This window comes from Neltuma alba, unplaced genomic scaffold, assembly GCF_004799145.2.
Source record: "Neltuma alba isolate B1F8T4 unplaced genomic scaffold, ASM479914v2 tig00011770_pilon, whole genome shotgun sequence".
In the NCBI taxonomy this organism is placed as follows: Eukaryota; Viridiplantae; Streptophyta; class Magnoliopsida; order Fabales; family Fabaceae; genus Neltuma; species Neltuma alba.
The window spans coordinates 76,490-103,571 of record NW_021636393.1 but is presented as its reverse complement, the minus strand read 5'-3'; the positions used below and the strand labels follow the sequence as shown (position 1 = coordinate 103,571).

Sequence of the window (27,082 nt, the reverse complement as noted above, 5' to 3'; positions counted from 1 at the left end):
ATATGGTAAGTGAATTTTATTTTATAAGTCCTCATATCTTTTATTTGTCTTTACTTATAATTTACCAACATATTTATTTTCCTTTTTCTTTCAGATTTTTCTTCTTCACACTTGTCATGCCCTCCTCAACTGATCTAAATACTTTTCAACATAACAGTTTAAGTTCAGTATTACAAACTATCTCATCTTCAATTCAACTATCTTATTAAATCTTCAATTCAATTATCTTATTAAATTAAATTCACTTCTTTTGACATTCTCATAATTTAATTACATATTGTTTATTACAAAATTCAAATATATAAAAAGTAATACATAATTAATTATACAAATTAACAAAAATTCTCCAATACAATCTATTTAATGGTTTTTAAATTTATAATATTATATTTTTTAATAATAAAAAACCACAAAAAAATTTTTGTGCCTGGAAAAACATTTCTAACGGTTCAAAACCGCTAGAAATAAAAAAATAGTGGGACAAATTTCGTGAAATTTAAATTTTGTGCCAAATTTCTAGCGGTTCAAACTGCTGGAAATGTTTTGGTTCAAAACTTTCTAACGGTTATATAACCGCTACAAAATTTTTTGCTTTTTCTAACGGTTTCTGTCCGCTAGAAATTTGGTCTCCTACTACTGAATTTTTCTAGAGGTTAATTAACCGCTAGAAAGTTTCTGATGTTTTAACCATACTATGTAGCGGTTGCCATAACCGTTAGAAATTTTTTCTTGCACTTGATTTTCTAGCGGTTTTTGTAACCACTACAAATCTTATTTGTTGCGATTAAAACTGCTAAAAATGTCTTATTTTAATTGCTACAAAATACATTTTTTTTGTAGTGAATCGTGTTAAATGTGTTTCATATTTTGCTCCAAAGATTAACTAACTTGTTAGTATTTTTCCACGGTGTGTTAATTAAGACATAGATAGTATGAAGCATTTTGAACGACTTATTTAATTAACACGTCAAAGATGAATCAAGCCACAGTAAATGAGAGGAGACTAGTCAAAAGCAGTATAAATCGAGCTAAAACAAATCTCTGAGAACCAATCAAAAATCGGGAGAACTTTCGAGACTAAGAAATTTACTATTTCAAGCTTTTTCAAATAATTTTGCACCGTTGCTTCAGTAAAACATGTTTTCCCTATGTTAATATTATCACACGCATTATTCTTCCATGTAACTATTACACACATACGCTTCATGCGTATTATAATGAATTGAAGATAGATTCTCATCAGTTGACAATTTTGAGTCCAGTATATGACTATGGGAGATTATTAATTTATCATTAAATTAAGTTAGGAAATAATTTAGTAATTCATAATTTTTTTTATTTCCCATGTAATAATTTATCATGTAAAATAAAGAATATACCAATTTTATATGGTCAAACGAAATATAAAGGAATCAATGCCTTTGTCAATTTAATAAGGGTGCAATTTTAAAAATGACAAAAATAACAACTATTGCTTTATGAAAAAAAAAATCACAATTTATTGTGGGCAGCGTAATTCAATACCATTTGTCTTTCCTCTGTCACATATATTTCGATCAAACTTGAGCGTTAACATCACTCCAGAGAGCAAAACTGATTTCTACTCATTGAAACCAACTTCATTACTTTCTTCCACATCACTAACTTCTGTTAACAGAGCCATTTCTTCCTCACGTTTTCCTTCCTCTTCAGTTTCCTCTGCACTTTCTTGTAGCTGCAACGCATATTCTAGGCGCCACTCAACTTCACTCATCGATGGTCGTTCATTTGGGTCATCTTCCAAACATTTTAACGCCATGTCGCTGAATGCTTTAAGGCTCTCTGGTCTGATACTTTTTGTTATGAACGAATCAACAGTTTCACAAATCACACCCTCATGATGGCATTTTCTGACCCATTCTACTAAGCTTGCCTTCTCCTTCTCCACAGTCCGTAAGAAAGGTGGCCTCCCACATAATACTTCGAGTAATACCACGCCAAACGAATAAACATCAGACTTTAGAGTCAACCTTTGGCGTTTATAGTATTCTGGATCCAAATAACCAATGCTTCCTTTCACCACAGTGGTAATATGAGACCTGGACATTCCTGTGGGTCCTATTTTTGATAATCCAAAGTCAGAAAACTTAGCCACCCATTTTTCGTCAAGTAAAATGTTCGTCGTCTTCACGTCGCGATGAATGATATTTCGTATCGCGCCTGCATGAAGATAATGTAGTCCTTGCGCTGCACTCCGGCAAATTTTCAGCCTCTGTTTCCAGGAAAGGGGGTGGTTGTTAGAATTGTAAAGATGGTCACGGAGGGTCCCACGAGCCATGAACTCGTAGACGAGGATCATTTCGTTGCCATCGTTGCAGTAGCCAATGAGAGATACTAAGTGATTGTGACGAAGTTGGGACAACATCTCAATCTCTGTTCGGAACTCATGGAGCCCTTGTTGCGACCCTTGTTTGAGTCGTTTGATTGCGACCGGAGTTTGACCGTCTTTAATGTAACCTTTGTAGACGTTGCCGAATCCTCCGACGCCGATGATGAAGAGTTCATCGAAGTTGTTGGTAGCGGCTCTGACCTCAGCAATGGAAAAGCGATGGCACAGTTCCGTCGGCACAGCTGAGCCATTAGTAATACACTTACAAGTTCCATCACTCGACTTGATGTTCTTCCCACGAGCGATGAGGAAGAATGCGATGCTGGAAATCAAAATGACGATGGAAGCTGAAACACCCACAATGACCCCGATTACAATCTTGCTTCTGTTTTTTCTTGCTTGCTGTTGGGGTAGATCATTAGGATTGGGACGAGGTGGAGGAGGATCAGGGTTAGGTCCGGCGAGATTATTCTGTGAATCACTGATCTTGAAAATCTCGAGTCCATTCAAGAATGCGTCACCGTAGTCAAATTCCGGTGGGGGTTCAGGATGCATTTTGAGTGAAAGAGAAGCTGGTTTTGCATCACCTGAAATGATCACGGCATGGTCTTTATATACCGGAACTGCTTTTCCCTCTGCCCAATTTAAGACATTCGCACCATGCTCAGCTAACTGGTCGGCTATGTAAATATCAAATATCCTGTTGTAGGAAATGTTGATATCTGGATTAAGCTCACAAAAATGGAGTCTCAGCATGTAGGTAAAGCCTGAATCGACAGGAAACTCCCAAGTAAGGTTAGTGTTCATGTTCAAAGTCTTGTTCATTCCCATATCGCGTTCTGTTCGATAGAGTTCCTCAGGTGCTGTGTAATTAGGAACTTTAGTGAACATCAGAGGTCTTCTTTCACCTTCAAAATCAGCAGGTAGAGCAAATGTTTGAACAAGGAAACTGTCATCGGCGTCCCAAGATCGAAGCATTCCCGTGTCTTTCGTAGCTGAGATATGTCCGGACCCGACGTTTAGCCTGTACTCTGTCTGAAGAGCAACGCTGTCGGAGATGATAAACCCACCCACCGAACCAATTAATTTGAATCCTAAGTCGTTGGGTTTGGTGTAATAGAGATCCTGAGGCATGGAGACAATCTCAATTCCATTAACAAACGCATAAGAATCTGGGCGGGTTGAATTGGGAGTGAAAGTTAAGTTGAGCCTCTCGCCATCGCCGACGTTGACGCAATACTCTATGAGGATGGTATCTTCCCCGTGAGCATCGGCCCTGACCGAAGCATTGAAATCCTTAAGGAGTGTGAACCCACCAGATTTGACAGTGAAGAAAGCATCGAAACGATCAAAACCCGGGTACGAAGCTGGGTAGAGGAAGAGACGAAGGAATTTCTGGCCGGGAGAGACAGGGAATGAATATGAGAACTGAGAGCGAGAGATACGAGCTGTGGTGTAGGGGACTTGCGCGGCAGAAGGAGATTGAGTAAGTGCCGCAGCTGGAACAGATTCGTCTTGTTTGGATAAGAACTTTGAATCGTTGTCTCCGGTCCATGTCCGACCATTTCCCGTGGAGCTGGTGGAGCTGCCGGAGCTGCCACAGTTAATGCTTAAAAGATCATCGGGGGTGTAAAAAGAAGCAAGTGTGGAAGCGTAAAGCAGGGGAAAACAGAGGAAGAAGATGGTCCATGACGACACAGAAGTCGTATGATTGAAGCCCATGTTTGGACGAAGAAGACGAAGTTTGGTCCTCATGGAGGTAAATTCGACAGAGCCAAAATAGAAATAAAAAGAAGATTAGCACCTGTAATTGCCATGAACGGTAGTAGTTTCCTGGAAGCCGCCCGCGATGGTAAACGCTCAAGTCTACGCAAAAGAACAAAGCACTGAACATTACACTTGACCTGATTAACAATGGGTGCCAGCCGTAGGGGACTGGAAAAATGGATAATGAGACAATTAATAAAATTATAAAAATAAATGGTTATTTTGAATGGCCATGATAGGCCAGGAAAAAACAAAAAAGTAAGACTGTTTGGCCTTGTATTGAATTGAATGGGAAATTAAAGTAGGAAAGAGACATACCCTTGAATGCATTGGACTGTAGCCATCCATCGCACTCTCCTAGAAGTTGTCGATGCTTAGCCCTAGCTTTCTTCAAGAGCGTGATCAAGCTTGCAATGAATCCCATCAATGGCGACGACTTCAATGGAGGAGACGAACTGAGAAGAAGTGGGTACAGCTGAGGAGCTTAATGATGGGGATAAGAACGTGAGTTGGAAAGAGAATCGCGTGAAGTGACGATAGATGCGGATGAATGGAAAGGGAACGAGGGAACACGTGGATGCCGTGACGAATCAAAAAAAGGTTGCTGAATATTATAGCGAGTGTGGATGGGGGAGGGGGAAAAAAAACAAGAAGAGGAAAGAAAGAAGGAAGCTGAAGTCGAAAAATCAATGGAGATAGTAAGGGATTATTTTGTTGGCGACTTACAACCTGCTAACACTAAACACTTTTCTCAATTCTTTTAAGAAAGGGGGAGGTTAATTGTGAGTTGGAACATTTACGAAGGGTGCAGTGGCTAGGCGTGAGTTACATGGTAGAAATACTTCTTTCTATTAGTATTTAATTTACTAATTTAAGTAAATTAATAATATTAATTAAATTAATTAATATAATATGTTTTTTGAAAATATTATAAGCATTTTCTTTAATTCTCTTCTTTTCTCTCTTACTTAATTATTATTGAGAGAATATCAATGGAATTTATTTAGAATAAAATTAGCAAACATATAATATAGGTTTCACATATATAATTAACATTAACTATTTAATTCATTAATTAGATCTTATATTAATAACAAGAAGAGTAAAAGGTAGTGGATTATTCGAATTAACCCAAAAAAGAAACCATGGGTGAGGGGAGATGTGAAGGTCCAAGCATAAATGGGTACTAACTCTAGTTCCCAATACAAAAAAACTAATTGACTAATTTGAATAAATTAATAACACTAGTTAAGTTAGTTATTTGTAATCAATAGGTGTTATCTTTTTTAAAATATCTTTACTAATCAAGTATATTTGGCTAAAACTACTATTATTATAATAACCACTTTGAAAAAGAATAGATAAATATAGAAGAAAAAGTAAATTAAGGTATTATATTTAAGATCAAAATAAAAGTTAAACGACTTTTTATATTAATAACCAAAAATAATGTTAATTAAAAATAAACGGTCGGGGTTTGGATTGTTATAAAGCCAGAAGAATCTGGATATAGATAATTGACTGAGAGGTGTGAATTGACTAATGGAGGTAGAGGGGGATCCGTGGTGGTTCAATCAAGGTTAATGGGAGACTGGAATTAAAATAAAATGAAAGCGTGGGGGTAGAAGTCAACCTTTTTTTTTTGTCAAGTTAAAAAAAGGGCTTTTTTTTTAAAGAAGAAGAATGGAAATTAAACGAAAAAGCTCAAAAATGAGAGAGCGAGAGCGAGAGCGGTCGAGGGAGCAAGGAAATCCGATGTCGACGTCGGAAGAACGTGATGCTCTGCTTCGAAGTAGGAAAAAGGTCAGGTCGGGAGAGGGCGAGTTCTCTGATTACCAGGTTCTTTGACCTAGGATTGAGGATTGGATGCATGATGCTTCTCCTGAGCCTGGTGCAAAAGGTACCCAGGAGACGGCGGAACAGGTTGGTGGTAGGGAGGAGGGCAAGAATACAGGGGAAGGTGCAACATCAGGGTTGAAGTGGAAATCCTTCAAACATGCTGTTACAAAAGAGAAGGATGAACAGGAAAAGGAGGAGGACTAATGGAGCAATGATCGATGGAAGGATCGTATTCAAGTGGTGATGATGGAGAAGGGGCCGAACATTATCATCCCAAAACACAAGAAGGAACAGCTAGCGAAACGATGGCAGAGAGCTTTGATTGTGAAACTACTGGAGTGCTTGGTTAATCCAAAGTACTTAGAGTTTAAACTCCGTCAGCTGTGGGCACAGCAGGGAAAGGTTGATCCGATTGACGTGGGGGTAGGTTTCTTTGTTGTAACTTTCACAAATGACCAAGATTATGACTTGGTGCTTACCAGGGGGCCTAGCTTATCTATGATCATTATCTTACTATTCAACCATGGAAACCAGAGTTTGATCTGGAGGAAGAAACCATTACCAAGATTGCGGCTTGGGTTCGCATCGCCCAATTACCTCTTGATTACTATGACAAAGGAATTTTACATGTACTCAGCTCACAGATGGGAAGGTCCTGAAAACAGATATGAATACTATGAATCGCAAGAAGGGTCAGTTCGTGAGAATCTGTGTGGAGCTAGATTTGAATGCTCCTTTGAGGCCACTGGTTTTGATAAATGGTAAAGCTAAAAGAGTGCAATATGAGGGCATTCATCTTATTTGCTTTCATTGTGGACAATATGGCCACGATGCTGACCATTGTCAGAGTAGGGTGAAGGTTGAGTTATAGAAGGAACAGGTAGATGAATTGTGAGAGAAGTTTCAAAATAATGATCGACAGTCGATGGTAGCTGAGCCTGAGGTACATGCCGATTCAACCCCTACTTTGGACTCGGAGCGATGGTATGAACCATGGATGGTTGTTCAACAGCCATGCCGTGGTAAGCTGTTAGAAGCTCCAACTGGGAAAGGTGGAGAAGCCAGGCGAATTTCATGGGATACCACAGTTACGAAGGAGCAAGGATCTCAGTTCTCTTGCTTGACTGTTGAGGAAGGTGGTAATGAGGGAGCGAAGAATAAGCCGCAAGTTGCGTTGAATAATATACCTGAAGAGCATTTATTACGTGAGAGCTTTCAAGGGGCTACAGCTAGGCCGAACGTGAAAAGTAAGATTGGGCCGCGCTAAAAAACAAAGGGTTCGAATAGCAAGTTTGTTGGGCCTCCTAGTAAAGCGAATGGTGGTGAAGGGACGCCAAAAGCGAAGAACCAAACTAGGTCTCTGAATGAAATGCCTCAGCTTGTAAATGCCAAGTCTAAGCTTGGATTGGGCTGTAGCGAAGGAAAGAGAGTAGATGTACCAGGTGGGGAAAAATTGTTGACAGGAAAATCTACAGCCTTACTTTCAATAAAAGAAGATAGTAGGAGTGGTCCAAAGCACGGGGCTTCTGAAGTAGTTTCTATAGACGTGATAGACAACCCTCCTGATCCTGGAGCTAGTGGAAGTACAGTACTGGTTATGCATTCGAACCCTCTATCGTTTGCAGTTCAAAATGGGTCAAGCGTGGGAAACAGGGGTTCCTCTAAGGACTTATAGTGCTAGTTCTTGGCTTGTCTTGATCTACCCCTTTTTTGTTTCTGGTTTCTTATGGATAGTAAAATATGCATATGGAATTCTAGGGGGGTTGGCGCAAAGACCTTTAGAAGGTTGCTATTTGAGATAAAGAACCACTATAATTTTAGTTTCTTGGCTTTGTTGGAAACACGTCAGAGTAGCAACAAAGCTTGGGCCCTTGCTCACTATCTCCAATTTAAATACGTTGATGTTGTAGAAGCGGTTGGACACAATGGGGGTATTTGGTGCCTATGGGGTGAGGACCTGGAGACATTCTCAAGTTCTACATGGTGCCTTTAATATTGGTGAGGAAATGGCTTGGGACCTTTCAGTGGTGTACGGTCATCCCAATCTAGCCTGACGTCGTGAGTTGTGGACAGAGCTTCGAAGTATAGAGGAGGATGGTGCCCACACAGGTGGTGCGTGGGTGGAGATTTCAATATAGTTCTATGACGTGATGATCGACATTCCGCTTCTCCGGATACCATTGGCCCTGACCGTGGCTTTCTGAAGTGGTTCACTGATAGTTCTTTGGCAAAGTTGGAGTTTCAGGGGCTGCGTTTCACTTGGCAGCGAGGGCACTCTCAGAGCCGGTTAGATCATTTTGTTGTTAATTCTGATTGGTTTGAGGTTTTTCCTTCTTCTTTGGTTCTTCATCTACCAAAACTCAAGTCGGATCATTGTCCTATGTTACTACAACTCCAAGATACGACTCCCAAGATTAGAACTTATGGTAGTTTTTGGTTCCTTGCTCCCTAGACGATGCATGAAGACTTTGAGGCTTTTGTCAAACGTAGTTGGAAGAATGATTGCATGTGGAAAGAGAATGTAGAAAATTTTATGAAGGAGGTCCAGGTTTGGAATAGAAGTGTGTTTGGGAATATTGAGAGATGGAAAAGGGATCTATTCAATCAGTTAGATCAACTAAACATCCTTAGCCAAGATAGTCCTTTCTGGAATAAGAAGAGGGAGTCAACTTGGCTCGAACTTGAAAAATACCTCTTATAAGAGGAGCTGATATGGGTGTAACGCCCACGATGTAGTCGGTATCATCATGGAGATAAAAGCACCAGATATTTTCATGCAGCTACCAGTGTAGGAAAAGAAGGAAGAACATTAAAGCTCTTCAGGACATGAATGGGGAATGGTGTTATGATCAGGGAGTGCTTTGTTGTGAAGGTACAAAATTCTTCCAACAACTCTATACGTCTGAATTGACCAAATACTGATGATTGACTTTGGAGGGTCTTATCCTAAAGTTCCTGATGTGAGAATTGAATCTTTGGGGTACTTAGCGACTCAACAAGAGATTACGCATGCTCTATGTAGTATGGGGTCTTTAAAAGCTCCAGATCCTGATGGTTTAAATCCTTTGTTTTACCAAAGTTAATGGAGTACGATAGGGGACTTGATGACTTCTTTGATCCAGGATATGTTTTCAACACCTGAGTTAATTAAGTAGTTTAATGGTACCAATATTGCTTTGATTCCCAAGGTCGATGTGCCTCAGATGTTCCGTGACCTCCGTCCCATTAGCTTATGCAACATTATTTATAAAGTGGTGACCAAAGTTCTAGCAAATAGATTGAAGGAAATAATGCCTCTAATTATTGTGCCAAATCAATGTAGTTTTGTCCAGGGTCGACAAAGTGTTGATAATATTATTCTAGTGCAAGAAGTTATACATTCTATGCGTACGTCTAAGAGAAAGAAGGGGTTGATGGCCTTGAAGATTGACTTAGAAAAAGTGTATGACAAGGTCAGGTAGGAGTTTGTTTTGAATTGCCTGACAAAGCTGGGGCTCCCAAGTAAGTGCATTGATATTATTAGAGTCTGTTTAACTTCAGTAGAAATGCAAGTTTTATGAAATGGTTCTAAGGGAGCAACCTTCAATCCAACTAGGGGCATAAGGCAGGGGGATCCTCTTTCCCCTTATTTGTTCGTTATAGTAATGGAGAAGTTGGGTCATCTCATTTAGAGTGAGGTTGATTCCAATAACTGGCATCCATTTCAACTGAAGTAGTATGGTTTTGTTATCTCCCATTTGTTCTTCACAGATAATCTTATCTTATTTGTGGAGGCTAGACTGGATCAAGCAGGCCTTATCAAAGCATGCCTGTATGACTTTTGTGCGGCATAGGGGGAGAAAGTGAATAATATGAAATCTAGAATTTTCTTCTCTCAAAACATGAATCATACTCGGCGAAGTGAAATTAGCAAGTTTCTTGAGTTTACTCCCACAGCATACTTGAGAAAATATTTGGGAGTCTCCCTCCACCACCATAGGGTCTCTAAATAGACATATGAGTTTGTTCTTAATAAGATGGACTAGCAGATTACCAATTAGAAAGCAAATACGCTCTCAATGGCAGCTCGACACACTTTAGTCTTTTTAGTGGTCTCTGCTATACCGAACTATTCCATGCAATCAACTTTGCTACCAGTTAATGTTTGTAATGAGATTGACAAGCGTAGTAGGGGTTTCTTGCGGGGCAATACAAGATTGAATAAGAGAATCCATCATGTTGCTTAGGATGAAGTTTGTAGAGGCAAGGCTCAAGGTGGTTTGGGGCTAAGACAAGCTCGTAAACAAAATACAGCATTTATGATGAAATTGGGATGGGGCCTTGTGAAGCGAAAAGATGCCTTATGGGTGAAGGTTTTGAGAGAAAAATACAAGCACAGAGTTGACATCATCCCCAAAGTTGAAAAGCGTAAGTGCTTTTCCTAAACTTAGAAGGGCATTTCGCTAGCTTAGGAGTTTACCCAAAAAGGTGTTGGTTGGTGTCTTGGAAATGGAGCTCATATCCAGTTTTGGGAGGATGCGTGGCTACTAAATCATAACCACCTCAGCTCTTATGTGTTAAGATCGATTGATGAGGCCATGCGCAATATGAAGGTAGCAGATTACTTCACTGTGTTGGGAGAATGGGATTGGCATCGTTTTGCTTTGTTCCTCCCTTCACCTATTCTGAGCGCGATTGCTCGTGTACCACCTTCAGACGGTCGGAGATTGAACGATAGCCCAAGATGGAAAGCGACCAATGATGGAGTCTTCTCAGTCAAATCCACTTATGGTTTGTTGAGCAACCGATATGGTAAATGTATAGCAGCATGTGGTGAAAGATTTGGAAATTGCCAGTTCCTCAAAGGTGTAAAACTTTCTTGTGGCTTTGTGGCAAGGGCAGGCTGCTAACGAATTGTGCAAGGGCTATCAAAGGTTTGAGTCCTACTATGAGTTGTGACCTTTGTGGGGCAGCCAGGGAGCATATGCTCCATGTATTGCGAGACTGTCAGGTAGCTCGTAATTGTTGGGAGACTATTCTTCCTTATCAACTACAGTCACGGTTTTTTGATGGTATGGATTTGACTGAGTGGAGACATTGGAATGTCAATCTCAAATGTAGGATTTTGGAGGTCACTTGGTGTATATGGTTTGCCGTGTTAGCTCGCCAAATCTGGTTAAATCGAAATGATGGTGTCTTTAATCACAAATTGAAGGGCTCTACTTTCGTTGTTGCTCAAGCTAAAGCGGTCATTGCTTGTTCTAAGGCGAGTTGTAGTACTTCTTTGCTTCAGTCTTGGAAATCCTTTAAATGGCAGCCTCCTTTGGTGGGTTGTGTTAAGTATAATGTAGATGGTGCAGCTATGAATGAGAAAGCGGTGGCAGCTTGTGTGGGTGCCGCAAGGGATCATAAAGGACATTGGCTGGATGGATTTATGTTTCATATTGGATACGGTAGTAACTTTCACGCAGAGGTTTGGGCGGTGCTTTGGGGCTTAAAACAAGCATGGGACATGCATTGGCGGTAGGTTGTCATTGAGACTGATTGTAGGGAGCTAGTAGATACTCTGACTACTGGCTAGCAGGATAAGCATCCAGATAAAGGCTTGCTTGCTGAGATTCAAGGGTAGATTGAGAAGGATTGGGATGTGAGCGTCTCTTGGTGTGGACGAGAGGCAAACATGCTGGCAGATTCGTTGGCTAAGGCTTCGTTGAATACAGCAGAAGGCATCAGCTTTTGTTCTTCTATTCCTGATTTTGCTACAAGTTTTCTTGTTTCTGATTTAGTACAGTAGGTTTAGGGCTGTTTGTTATAAAAAAAAAAAAAAGAATGGAAATTAAAAGTATGGAAACTTATCCATAAAAAAAATTAAAAGATGGAAAATAGGAGCGAAGGAGAGCAGGATTGGAATCAAATGCAAATTGTTTTTTTGTTATCAATGAAACTATATTATAATAAAACCTCAGTGATATCTAGGACGTAGCACTCATCATTATGATGAGAGCTGAAGCATTAAAAAAAATTTAAGGGTCTAAATTTAAAATTTTTAATCAATAATTTTTAAACCAAAATGCAAGTATAAATCTAGAATATATACTAGAAAAATTGCAAGCCCATTTATTAAAGGGAAAATTGTAAAAAAAAAAAAAAGATCGTGAATATTGTAAAATCTCATATTAGAAATCATGATAGTACTTTAACTAGTTTTGACAAGAATTGATTTGCAAATAATAACAATTTTTTGTGAGAATTTCTGATCTTGGATTTTGTAATTTTTTAAATCCTTTTTTTTTTGTTGCAATTTTACTTGGATTGAAGATGGATAAACTTAAGGGTAGAAAAGTTGCAGACTCCGGGTTAAGAGAGGTTGAGCTGATATTGGACTCAAGTTTTTTGTAAACACTGTGAGATGTTCTAACATTATTTGAAAAACATTTTAGTCAAATATTATCAATTATTTATAGTAGATTAGCTTGGAAGTCAAGAGTAGGTAAACTTGGTAATCAATAAAAAGTATTTTGGTAACTTAAGAAAGATTGGTACGAGTCAGTTGCATTTGTTTTACCACACGTCCCATTTCAGTTACAAATTGTATAACTGATTGAGTATTAGTAAAGGATTATTAGTCTATAAATATCCCTTAATTGTAACCTCTATGTTATGTTGGGGAAATAATACACATGTGCTCCTCTCTCTTTGTGCTGCATAACAATTTGGTATTAGAGTTTACTTCTCGACCACACCACCATCATGCAGGAAACAAGATCTGGTATACAGATCAGTCATCTTGAGCATCATTAGGACTTACATACTACTTCCATGGAGTCTAATCATATCCAATTGGAACAAAAACTCCTTAGATATATAGGTTAACTGAAAATTTAGGCGCTATTCTTACACAGCAAGCCCATCCAATTACTTTTACCAGCAAGCCTCTTAGTCCCCAAAAACAATCACTATTTGCTTATAAACTAAACTTATGGTAATTATATTTGCTTACAGCAATAGAGATCTTCCTTGGCTAACTCTATTTTTACTATCAAGATAGATCATTTACCTTTGAAGCATTTGTTAAAGTAAAAATCAATGTTGCTAGATCAATTTAAGTTGCTCAATAAGTTGTGGGGACTGACTTATGAGAGTAAGTATGCTAAAAGAAAAGACAATAAAGTCGTGAATGCCTTTTGTTGCTAATTTGATGTTCTATTGGCTACAATATCAATTTCTACAATTGAAGTACATACTAAAGTGAAACAAACATGGGTTATTAATGATCATGTGCAGCAAATTATTAAAGATTTAGAGCTAGATCCTACTTCTTGCCCCAAGTATACATGGTAGCAATAGTTGTTGAAGTGAAATGGAAAATTGGTAGTACGTGTTGATAACTCATTATGACATTACTTTCTTTCTTTCATTCAAATCCTATGTAAGGACACTTTGGCACCATTGCTACTTATAGAAGGCTTTCCTTTGTTTTTTATTAGAAAGGAATGTAGCATGATGTGAGGGGGTTTATTAGTTTATGTTCTACTTATAAGCATTTTAAATATGAACATGTGGCTTTACCTGGGTTGTTACAACCTGTATTGATTCCAGATCATATGTGGTCTGAGCTTTCTATGAATTTTATCGGGAGCTTCCCTCCCACATATTCTAAAATAATCATTTTGGCAGTTATTGACAGACTTAGCAAAGCTGCACATTTCATGCCACTTAAACATCTATTTTTGTGTCAAATATAGCTTGCCTCTTTCTTGATAACATTGTCAAACTTCACAAGTTTTCCAAGTCCATTATGACGGATTGTAATCCTCTTTTTGAGGAAAATTTTGGAAGGAATTCTTTCAACTCTATAGTGTTAAGTTGAATTACTCTTCAGCCTATCATGTGTAGTGAGATAGCCGAACTGAGGTTTTGAATCGCTACCTTAAACGTTACTTAAGGTGTATGACTAGTGACTTTCCAAATCAATGGGTTCATTGGCTTTCTTTAGCTAAACTATAGTATAATACTACCTACCATTCTTTTATAGGCATGACTCCATTTGAGGCGGTTTATGGCATCCCTCCACCAATTCATTTACTTTTTCTACCTGGAGATTCATCAAATGACCTTGTTGACCACCTATGCACATCACATGAGACAACTATTCAGGTGTTAAAAGACAAACTCTTGAAAGCTCAGCACTGCATGTTCTTGCGAGTCAACAAACACCATATTGAAAGGGAATTTTCAACGAGAGACATTGTTTATCTTAAGCTTCACCCTTTTTGCAAAAATTTAATCTATAATTCTACATTACATAAGCTTACTACCTGGTATTTTGGACAATTTGAAGTTATTAAATGAGTTGGGAAGGTTGCTTATGAAGCTAAACTTCCTCTTGAAACAAAAGTGCATCCAATTTTTCATGTTTCATTGTTGAAGAAACGTGTTAGTAAGGCCTTCCAGTTGCTACTTCATTGCCTATGATAGATGCCGAGAGTCAATTTTCTCTTGAACTTGAGTGTATTCTTCACCATAAGCTTGTCAAGTGTCGTTCATTGCCTGTTACTCAAGTTCTAGTTCATTGGAATCATAGCAGACTTAAGGACACCACTTGGGAGGATCTTTCCTTCCTCAAACAGCAATTTTCTACATTTGATTATTCTGCTCCACCATCCAACATCATCCTTGTGGACAAAAATATTCTTTAGGTGGGGTGTAAATGATACGAGTCAGTTACATTAGTTTTAGCACATGTCCATTTCAGTTACAGACAGTGTATAACTAGTTGAGTGTTAGTAAGGGATTATTAGCCTATAAATATCCTTAATTATAATCTCTATGTTCTGTTGAGGAAATAATACACACGTGCCTCTCTCTCTCTCTCTCTCTCTCTCTGTGGCGTGTAACAAAAAAAGCTTTAATAACTATAAGTGCATAAACAAATAAGCGAGTAATACAAAAATTAATATGAATAATTATGCTAGAATTGATAAAAATATAAAAGAAGAGAGTATCCCAACTATAAACATTGGTCTATGTCTAGTCCCTAAAAAATCTTCTAGTATTTTCCACTATATACCACATATGTTTGATCCGGACACTTATAAAACTACTAAAGTCCTTTAAGTTTGATCTTAGTACGTCTTTGCAATTCTTCAAGTTTGATTCGGACATATAAGACATCACTACAATTTTTTTCAAGGTCAATCTTTCCCTTAATCCTAAAGGAACACTCTTTCTCATGGTTACACAAATTACTCACAAAAACTCTCATAAAGAGTGGGATGAGAGAATGATAATTGATGGCTCAAGGGGAATGGTTTAATGATAGAGAATATATAAATATGAATTCAATCATCTCAACTTTTTCTTATGTTTACTCTCTTTTCCTTGCACTTTAAACTTGTTTGGACTGGCATATTTATAAAACCAAAATTTGAAATAACTGTTAGAAAGAATTAGATGCATGTTGCTGTTAGAAACTAATCATATGTAGCCGTTGGAGAGCTTTTCTAACTACTTGATGTGTTAAAGATTTGGATGTTAATCAATATATTATTATTTTGGAATACTGAACTTTGAAGTTTGTTAATAAGATGTTTGTCATGGAGACTAACCCGTTGGAATTTTTCCAGACAGTAAAAATATGATAGATGATACGTTTGCCACAGAGGCTTAGCACATTAGACATAGAGGAATATTGGAACTTTGCTCTAAACAATATAGATAACATATTAAAACATCGATGCTAACATATTTGGAGTTTTTTACAGTGTGTATATTCTCCTAAGATTTTTAACGCGTTAGCATAATTTGCTTAGTGCGTTATTTAGAACTAGAATAACATGACTCATAAATCATAGTATCTCTGATCCTTAATACAAAAGTTAATTGAAGATTTATTTTGGTTATAAATATAGGACCTCAATCTACATTGTCTCCAATATTTATCTATTTTTCCCTCAAGTAATCCATATAATGATTACAGATGTTAAAGGGTTTACACCAAAAGGTAATTTCAATGCACATGACAACATCTAATTATTACAAACAATTAACTTAACTAATGTTCTTAATATTCATAAATTAGTTATCTACCTCTTATATTAAGGACCAAAGGTAAACTTTTTGTGGAGTGATCAGATTGAAACTCATATGAATGATCAACATGTTAGGCAGAAGATCTAGCATGTTGACGAGATAAGTTCGTAATATTTAGAAACTCAACCATGCACAGATTAACACATTAGCACTTAATACACGTATTAAAGATTGGAAAGAAAAACTCTTTTAAGCTTTATAGTAAGAATTCTAGATTTTTCATACACTTGAGTAGAAAAACTCATTAGTCCAAATGACAATCGTGCTAAATGTGTATCATATTTTGCTCCCAAGATTAACTAGTTTGTTAGTATTTTTCCACGTTATGTTAATTAAGACATAGTGGGAAGCACTTTGAATGACTTATTTAATTAACACGTCAAAGATGAATCAAGCCACGTTAAATGAGAGGAGACTAGTCAAAACTAGTATAAAGCCAGCTAGAACAAATCTCTGAGAACCAACAAAAATCAGGAGAACTTTCGAGACTGAGAAATTTGCTACTTCAAGCTTTTTTAAGTAACTTTGCACCATTGCTTCGATAAAATTTCGAGACTGAGAAATTTGCTACTTCAAGCTTTTTTAAGTAACTTTGCACCAATGCTTCGATAAAATATGTTTTTCCTATATTACTATTACAACACGCCCATTATTCTTCAATATAACTATTACACACACATACTTCATCCTATTATAATTAATGAACTGAAGATAGATTCTCATCAGCTGACAATTTTGAGTCCAGTATATGACAATGGGAGAATATTAATTTATCATTAAAGTTGATTATTAAGTTAAGAAATAATTTAGTAATTCATAAAGGTTTTTTTATTTCCCATATAACAATTTAATATATAAAATCGAAAATATACCAATTTTATATGATCAAACGAAGTATAAAGGAACCAATGCCTTAGTGAATTTAACAAGGGTGCAATTTCAAGAGGAATAACAATTGTAATTTCAAATTTGAATCTAATTCTAGCAAAATGACAAAAATAACAATTATTGCTTTATAAAAAAAAAAAAAACTTCTCAATTTATTGTGGGTAGTGTAATTCACTATCATTTGTCATTCCTCTGTCACATATATTTCGATTAAACTTGACTTTTAACATCACTCCAGAGAGCAAAACTGATTTCTACATTATCGAAACGAATTTCATGTCTTTCTTCCACATCAGTAACTTCTGTTAAGAGAGCCCTTCATGTCTTTCTTCCACATCAGTAACTTCTGTTAAGAGAGCCCTTCATGTCTTTCTTCCACATCAGTAACTTCTGTTAAGAGAGCCCTTTCATCCTCGCGTTTTCCTTCATTTTTAGTTTCCTCTGCACTTTCTTGTAGCTGCAACACGAATTCTAGGCCCCACTCAACTTCACTCATCGATGGTTGTTCATTTGGGTCATCTTCCAAACATTTTAACGCCATGATGGCATTTTCTGACCCATTCTACTAAGCTTGCCTTCTCCTTCTCCACAGTACGTAAGAAAGGTGGCCTCCCACACGATACGTCGAGTAAAACCACACCAAACGAACAAACATCAGGCTTTAGAGTCAAACTTTGGCGTTTATATTATTCTGGATCCAAATAATCAATGCTTCCTTTCACTACTGTGGAAATGTGAGACTTGGACATCCCTGTGGGTCCTATTTTCGATAATCCAAAGTCAGAAAACTTAGCCACCCATTTTTCATCAAACTAAAATGTTCATCGTCTTCACGTCACGATTATTGATATTTCGCATCGCACCTGTATGAAGATAATGTACTCCTTGCGCTGCACCCAGGCAAATTTTCAACCTCTGCTTCCGGGAAAAGGGGATGGTTGTTAGAATTGTAAAGATGGTCACGGAGGGTCCCGCGAGCCATGAACTGATAGACGAGGATCATTTTGTTGCCATCGTTGCAGTAGCCAATGAGAGAGACCAAGTGATTGTGACGAAGCTGGGAGAGCATTTCAATCTCAGTTCGGAACTCGTGGAGCCCTTGTTGTGACCCTTGTTTGAGTCGTTTGATTGCCACTGGAGTTTGACCGTCGTTAATGTCACCTTTGTAGACGTTGCCGAATCCTCCGACTCCGATGAGGAAGTGTTCATCGAAGTTTTTGGTGGCGGCTCTGATCTCAACGGTGGGAAAGTGATGGCACAATTCCGTCCGTGCAATTGAGCCGCTGGTAATATAAATAATTGAAAGCGCTTGAAAATTCCATAATCGCTCGACTTGACGTTCATCCCGCGAGTAATAAGGTAGAAAGCAACAATGAAAACCAAAATGGCGACGAAAGCTGCAGTGCAAACCACGACCCCGATTGTCTTGCTTCTTCTTCTCTGATTTTCTCGGGGTAGCTCATTAGAATTGGGTGGTGGAGGAGGAGGAAGATAAGAGTTGGGTCCGGCGAGATTTCGATCACTGATTTTGAAAATCTCAAGTCCGTTCAAGAATGCATCACTGTACTGAATCATCGATTCCGAGACAGGATGCATTTTGAGTGAAAGAGAACTGGTTTTCCATCACCTGCGACAATTACGGCATAGTCTTTATATACCGGAACTGCTTTTCCCTTTGCCCACTTCAACACATTCGCCCTAGGCTCAGCTAACTGGTCGGCTATGTAAATATCAAACATTCTGTTGTAGGAATCGTTGATACCTGGAGTAAGCTCACAAAAATGGAGTCTCAGCATGTAGATAAAGCCTGAATCGATGGGAAACTCCCAAGTAAGGTTAGTGTTCTTGTTCAAAGTTTTATTCATCCCCGTATTGCGTTCTGTTCGGTAGACTCGCTCAGGTACTGTGTAATTAGGAACTTTAGTGAATATCAGGGGTCTTCTCTCACCCTCAAAATCGGAGCATTCCTGTGTCATCCGTATCTGAGATTTCGCACCCACCGACATTAAGCCGGCCGTACTCTGGCTGGAGAGCAACGTTGGTGGGAATGTAAAACATGACCTCCGCACCAATTAAATCGAATCCAGGGCTATCAGCTTTAGTGTAATAGAGATAATCAGGCATGGATACGATCTCGATCCCATTAACAAATGCATATGATGCTGGATTTGTTGAATTTGGAGTGAAAGTTAAGTTGAGATTCCCACCATTGCCAACGTTGACACAATATTCTCTGAGGATGGTATCTTCATGTTTGGAATCGGCCGTGACCGAAGCATTGAAATCCTGAAGGAGTGTGAACCCACCAGATTTGACAGTGAAGAAGGCATCGAAACGGTTAAAACCTGGGTAAGAAGCTGGGTAGAAGAAGAGGCGGATGAATTTCTGGCCTGGAGACACAGGGAATGAATAGGAGAATTGGGAACGAGATAGACGAGCTGTGGTGTGAGGGACTTGTTGAGCAGAAGGAGATTGAGTAAGTGCTGTAACTGCAACAGATTCGTCTTGTTTTGATAAGAACTTTGAGTCGATATCTCCGGTCCATGTCCGGTCATTTCCCGATGGTCCTTAATGATGCAGAAGTAGTATAATTAATGAGGCTCATCTCTGGAAGAAGTAGACGAAGTCAGGTTTTGATGGAAGTAAATTTTGTAGTTCAATAAGAGAAATCAGTTCCCGCTTTATAGGAGTTGGGTTCACGGATGCTAGTAGTTGCTTGCGAGGAAGCTTCTCGGGAGAGTAAACGTTCAAAGTCTATACAATAAAACATCGTCCGTTGACTCCTTCTACTGTTCATGCCGCGTGGACCACTAACAAGTGGGGAGTCTCATAAACGGTCTATGTGACGGAGCAACAATTGAGGGGAACCACACCATGCTTTTGTCCATCACAGCATACTTTCTCCTCAATCCTCATTATTCACTTTTGGTTAATTTTAATCTGCAGTGTTTGGATTTTATACCCGTAGCCCGTAGGAGCTTGTTAGAGTTTTTTTTTTTTTAACGAAATGTAAAAATTTAATTCATTTTATCTTTTAAATTTATAATTAGATAAAGGTTCACTTAACATTGTGATGATATTTCTCAAATATACCTAACATTCTAATTCTTTTAGTTGAACAATTTTACCCACAATCTATTAAATGTTTGGTGCACTCTAACTCATGCTTTAGTTTTTTGATGTGATTGTAATTTGGTTACATTATATAAAAGTTGTTAATGATTTTATAAGAGAAACAAAAATTATTGGTTTTAACCGTTAATATCAACAAAAGAAAAATAGTTATTTAAAATAAATTTTAAAAAACGATGAGATTGCATCAAATTTAAGTATCATGGCTAAAATTGTACCACTAAAAAAATTATAGTGCTTAGTGCATCTGAAAAATAAAATCAGGATGTTTGGTACCATTTTATCCCTTATAATTTTTTTGTTCATTGTTCGAAATGGCCATAGTATCAAATATGAAAATTAACCACCAATAAAGTCAATCATTGGTGATGACTTATAATGTTTGAGAATATTGGAAAAGGATAATAACAAAAATGAATCTAGATGGTAAATAGTATAGGAATCAATTCTTGTATTAATAAAAAGGTACTTTAAGTGGCAATAAATTGGTGAAATTAAATAAGTTATTTATGCACAGCTAAGCCAATGATATTACAGATCTTCTGAAACAACCAGAGATTTAAGATTACTTCGCAATATTCTTTCCGACCTGTTAAAAAAAAAAAAAATCTTCACAATAAATATTAATATGTACTTGAAATATGCCTTTCTATTTTCTCTTTTTGTTTTTGGTATTGAAATATAATATAATATATTAATATTCCACTATATATTATAATATATAATTATATATTTTAAGGTTGTATAGCTTGTCCGCGGCCGAGCCCTATGAATAGCCTGGACTGAAAATGGCCCTTTTTTCCCTGTTGTTTTTGTCAAGTGGGGAGGGTCATTTGTTTTTACGGGTTTATCATGAGGTCAACCGGCATCATGAACATCCTATGGTGCATGTAAAGAATCGATATGAAAGTTGTGTCGATATTTATAAAAAAAAAAATTATTGGTCACATTTTTTATACCGTCGTCGCAGCATGAATGGGTAGATAATGCGGTTTAAAAAAGAACTTTTCTTTTCTAGTAGTGAAGTGTGCATTGTATTTAATTGATGGACATAGTATATGACTTGCCGGTAGAGCCGTGAAAATGAGTCAAACTCATTAGGTCAGTCGGTTTAAGCTTTTTTAAGTGAAGGGCTAGGTTTTTATTTTAGAAGATTAAAAAAATGGGCTTAAAAGAATTAACCCCTTAGGGCTAAGAAATAAAAAGATCAGCTCTTTTAAGCCGCCCTTCTTTTTTATCATTATTATCGAAATATTTATATACTCCTCCGGTCCTTATTATAAGACCCCATTTGACTTTTTATTTGGTCCTAATTATAAAACTCCAATCCATTTTGTCTCTTATATTTATGCATTTTTTTCCAAGATAATCCTTCTAATAATGATAGTTTTAGCCAATATACTTAATTAGCAAGGATATTTTAGGAATGACAACACTTATTTATTATAAATAACCAACTTAACTTACTTCCTTAATCTATTCAAATAAGTCAATTGGGTCTTATAATTAGGACCGGAGGAGTAATTATAGATTAGTCTTTTATAGACAAATCTAAACTAACAGATTATTGAGAAGAATCAATACTTAAGATAATTAAAAAGAATTAGATTCTTGAACTGGTGGAAGAACAATTAAAATCAATTCCAAATTCTTTCAAGAATAGTAGCTGATATTCTTAGCATTTGAATCACTACAGTAGCCGGTGAATCTTCTACAGTAGCGAATGACAATTTCAGTAGGATTTGCATTGGGTGCTCATCAAAATTGATGAGCACCCAGTGCTTATTAGATCTGAACCATCCAGATCCAATCTGGACGATTCAGATTTAATTTAATTTTTATTTTTTTAAAATAATTATTTTAATAGGATATGATAAAAATAAAGATAATTTTTTAATTATCATTCTTTTAAAAATAAATTTTTTATTTTAAAATAATTATTTAAAAATATTTAATCTGGACTGTTAAAATTAGATCTAAACAATCCAAATTGCTCATCAAGTGATGAGCAGTGGGTGCTCATTGCTTGATGAGTACCAAATATGGACCCTTTTGAGCACTGCTTCAGTACCTTCCCGTCAGTCTTCAGTTTCATTGCCATCCCCTTGAATGAGATACATCCCACTGCACATTTATCCTCATATAGTTTCCCTACTAAAAATAAAATTAGAAGGAAAAATAAAATAAAGAATGATAAAAACTTAACTTAATCTTTTATAAAATTATTTTTGTATAAAATAGTGAAATTAATTATTGAGCTTAAAATTAATTTAAGTTAATAAATTTAAATATTTTACAAATATCAAAAGAAGGACTTACATTATATCTCTTATTTTCATTATCTTAAGGTCTCCAATCACACATGATTATTTGTCTTTTAGTTTTATATGAATTTAGAGTTTAATTATAATATTTTAAAAATTATAACACATAACTATATGTAATTAAAAATTTAACATAATAAATATAAACAACGAAAAAACAAAATATTTATTTATTTATTTATTTATTTATTAGAAAACACTGGATCCCCGTGGTTTACTTTTCAACAAGTCGTCTTGACGTCCGTGCTTTAATAGACGACCATGGCGTGTGAATAAACAATACTCACGCAACAGACAGAGCTCTCGAACAGCAAAAATGAAGAAGACACTCTCACTTATCTTCATCATGCTGATGGTCCTACTGGTTCACGCAGATCTGAGCAGAGCAACCTCAGGGAACCTCAACCATAGCTTCACCGCCGAGTGCGGCTCTGGAGACTGCCTCATCGGCGATGAAGTCGACGTGGTCGCCGAGTTCCAGATGAATTCTCACGCAGCAAGGATGCTTTACGATGTCAGCAGGTCTATCACTGGGAGAACACCGAACCGCGAGCAGGCTTCTGTGGATTGCCCTCAAACACAAGGATACCGAACCTGCCTTCCCACTGCAAATGGAGGCGCTCCGAGACAAAAATGCGGCGATTACACTCGGAATTGCTGAGAAATTAGTCAGTGTCTTGTGGTTTGATTAAAAATTGTGATCTTATGGTGTTTGTTGCTCTGTTTTAGCGCTTTCGGTTCCCTTGTATATGTAATTCTGGGTTTTTACCACTTTCTGTGTATCGTGAGAAAGAATAATAATGAATCGCACCTGTGATAAAATAATAAGAGATTGTGATTAGAAGTAATTTCTGTAGCACACGGATTTAATACGACCGATCAATTTCCGCATCAAGCCTAATTTTTGGGTGATAGTTGTGTCCTTTGTATTCTCCGATCACTTGGCATCGTCGGAAAATGAATTCGATGATATCTCACCCCCCCTGAGTTTCTGTAACCATGTATTTGTGTTGCTGCGAAAAGGATGGGCGTTGAGACAAGACGTTGAGGGTGGGGCCGCCCAAGTGGGCTCGTCTGGCCACTCGCCGCCCTTCATCTACTTTTTTCTTCTTCTTTTTTTCCTGGTAAAAGTACTTTTTGAATTTTTACTAATTATTATTTTTTTTATCTTTTCATGGTTGTTATGCTTCAAACAGGTCGGACGTCAAAGTTCACTACAAAAAAATTGACTTTCAGCGGTGACTTTTGTCGCCGCTGAAAGTACAAAAGTCGCCGCCGAAAGTTTTTTGCGGCGACAAGTCGCCGCTGAAAAGTCGTTGCCGTAGCAGCCGTGGCTGAAAACTTTCAGTGGCGACTAAAAATGTCGCCGTTAAAAGATACTTTCAGCGGCGACTTTTAGAAGTTTCAGCGGCGACAAATGTCTATTTTTTTGTAGTGGTTGTGGTTGGCGTTTAACAATAATTGATCTTGATGTTGTGAATACAGATGTCTATTTACCTCTTTCTCTTTATATTTTTAAGTAACTTCTACTATCTCCACAATCTATTACTTTTTCACTATCCATCACTCTTCCACTATTCATTTACTTTCGTAACTCACTTCTATTCACATTCATGAGATTGATTATTAAGTATTTATTATTTAAGGATAATTGTAACATATGTATAAAACTATACCTATAAATAGGACATGTCATTTGTGTTGTAGTACAAGTAAAGAATTACAAAAGTTCTCTTATTCTCTTGCTTTCATCTTTCTACTTTTGTGGTTTCATTTTGGTTCTATTTCACAAGACGTTATCAGCACGAGATGCTCTTGTAATCGGAAGGTGTTGCAGTAAGGCTAATCAATTGCAAGGTAAATTTCTATATTACTTTTGTACTGATTTGTTTCATAACTATTCCATTCTCTTATTCATATTGATTTGTTTTATAACTATTCCATTCTCGTAATATTAATTTCCAATTAACTTTTATATAATAGTATTATCATGTCAAATCTCATGAAACTTGAGTTTGTGGCTCTTGATACTACTGGAAAGAATTATTTATCATGAATATTAAATGCAGAAATCCATCTAAATGCCAATGGTCTAGGAGACACAATCAAAAAAGACAACCAAGCATCTAACCAAGATAAAGCCAAAGCCATGAATTTTTTACGTCACTATTTGTATGAGGGGCTCAAGATTGAATATTTGACAATAAAAAATCTACTTGTTATTTGGAACAATTTAAAGGAGAGGTATGACCACCATAAACTATAATCCTTCCTAAAACTAGTTATGACTGGATGCATTTACGTTTACAAGACTTTAGATTTGTGATTGAATATAATTCTGTAATGTTTGGAATCAGTTCTCAACTAAAATTATGTGGAGAAAAGATTACTAATGAAAATATGTTAAAAAAAAAATTCTCCACATTTCATGCATCCAATATGCTCCTGCAGCAGCAATACCTTGAGAAATGTTTCAAAAAATATTCTGAATTAATTTCTTGCCTACTTGTGACAGAGCAAAATAGTGAACTTTTAATGAGGAATCATGAATCCCGTCCTACTGGCTCCACTCCATTCCCAGAAGCGAATGCAGTAGCAAGTGAATCAACCCGTAGCCATGGTCGTGGACGTGGACGTGGACGTGGACGTAGACGTAGACGTGGCCGTGGAGGTGGTCGTTTTCACTAGAAGGGGGCAAATAATAATGAGAATCACCAAAAAGAATCTAGTGGAAATAATAATCATGTCGAAAATCTTTGTTATCGTTGTGGTAGCAAGGGTCATTGGTATCGTACTTATCGTATGCCAAAACATTTAGTTGACCTCTACCAAGAATCATTGAAAGATAAGAATAAAAATAAAAATAAAGACAAAGAGCCAAAGGTGAAAACAAATTTTGTTGGAGAAGAAGGCGATTCTGATTATAGCAACATGGATGTTACTCATTTAGATGTTGCTGATTTTTTTGCCGATCCTGATAGAAGAATTGATCACTTAATTGGTGATAGAAATGTCAAAAAAATAAGTGATCTTGATGTATATATTTTATGCCTACAAAATTAGCTTTTTTAATTCAATTTCTTCCATTTGATTATATTTTCTATACCAAATGCCACCTGTTGTTCTTTTAGGGAAAAACATAGGTCAATTTGTTTACTTTCATATAGTCAAACTAGAAATTTCTTTCCCGTAATTGTATCATTTAAGATAGTTTAAGATTTATTTTTTACAGAAGTGTGTTTTTTTTATTCTTTCATATTGTATTTGAATTAAAGATGTGGAATTTAGGAAAAACATATGAAAATTTAAAATTAATTATTTATCTCTCCATTTAAACCCCAATTGACATATTATTTTATGATACTTCTCATTTAATTTAATATATTCAAATCCCAATTAAGATATTATTAAAATTCAAAATTAATTGTTAATTTCTTCATTTGAGCCTCCATTAAAATCTCATTTAATAATGATACTCCTCATTTAATTCAATATACCCAAATCCCAATTAAAATATTATTCAAATCTTATTATTAATTGAATATATTCGGATCTTATATTCGGATCTTAAAACTGAACGCACGCTTTTTTTATGCAAGAGCTATTAAAAAAAAAACCAGTCTAGGCAAAATGTGGGCCGATCAGAAGAAACCAGTCTATTCCAACCCATAAAAAGTGGACTAGGTTGGACTGGATTGGACATCAAGTCTAACTGGGTTTCAGACTAACTCTTTAGATTAGATAGTTTGATCTGACCTAGTGTCTATGTCTATTTTTTTAAAAATTTTATATAATGTTTGATTACCGCATACTTCTCTCTAATTTAGTTATTTGCAATATTTTCTATTTTATTTTTAGATTTGGTAAGTTTAATTTGTATATGTGAGATGATTGTATGGTCTTAGTAAAAAAAAAAAAAAGCTTCAAGTTTACAAGTTTTTTTTTCAAAAAAAAAAAAGATGAGTAGCCAAGCAGCCAAAAGCAATTTGGGGGGGTGTTTAGGTAACCCAATAACCACTTTTCAGAGGCACTTTTTCACAAATCAAGAAAAATTTCTCCACATATTTACACATATTTACTTCTTATACCGTAAAAGCACTTTTGAAACTATGGTTTTGATCTTATCCAAATACCTTTTTAGTAAATCGCAAAAAAAGACTTTAGCAATTGGCAAATTACAAATAGGGACCTGTTGTAATATTAGTATTGGTTTTAAAACAATTAATAAGCAATTGACAAAAAATTTTATGAATAGGTCTTTGTATGAAATTTTTTAATTGTAAAGGTTTGTTTTACAATTTTTTCAAGAATCAAATCTCGTGGATATAAGGAAATGGACTGAAGTTTTGTCCTTTTTACGCTTAATATTATGTAATTATTTATAAAATGTTACTAAATATAATTTGTAAAAGTGATTTGGTATATCAAATAAAATCAAATGAAAAAAAATTGAATAAAAAAACTGAAATTGTAGGTGTACAAAATTTTTTTTTATATTTCTATAGAAAACTGGTAAAATATAAAATATTAAGCAATGATAATATGAATTTAAAAATTATCAGTTGGAAATTTAAAGTTTACACTGCTGTGAAACTGTATAAATTTCAATGTAAAGTATTGCCAAAATTTACTATATTACCTTCCATGCAACTGGAAATTCATAATTATTCTTACCGTCAACAAAGCGATACAC

The 27,082-nt window shown here is 36.3% G+C and overlaps 2 protein-coding genes and 1 pseudogene across 2 annotated transcripts; 1 reads left to right on the top strand and 2 right to left on the bottom strand.

Moving 5' to 3' along the window:
• Nucleotides 1–1,510: 1,510 nt before the first annotated feature.
• On the bottom strand, nt 1,511–4,090 carry LOC114717704 (receptor-like protein kinase FERONIA). Its single transcript, XM_028902900.1, has one exon. The coding sequence runs from the start codon at nt 4,088–4,090 to the stop codon at nt 1,601–1,603; it is 2,490 nt and encodes an 829-aa protein (XP_028758733.1). The 3' UTR covers nt 1,511–1,600.
• A 13,192-nt stretch (nt 4,091–17,282) lies between these two features.
• Nucleotides 17,283–19,849, bottom strand: LOC114717703 (receptor-like protein kinase FERONIA; annotated as a pseudogene).
• A 2,799-nt stretch (nt 19,850–22,648) lies between these two features.
• Nucleotides 22,649–23,050, top strand: LOC114717708 (uncharacterized). The gene has a single exon (XM_028902902.1). The coding sequence runs from the start codon at nt 22,706–22,708 to the stop codon at nt 23,048–23,050; it is 345 nt and encodes a 114-aa protein (XP_028758735.1). The 5' UTR covers nt 22,649–22,705.
• Nucleotides 23,051–27,082: the final 4,032 nt, after the last annotated feature.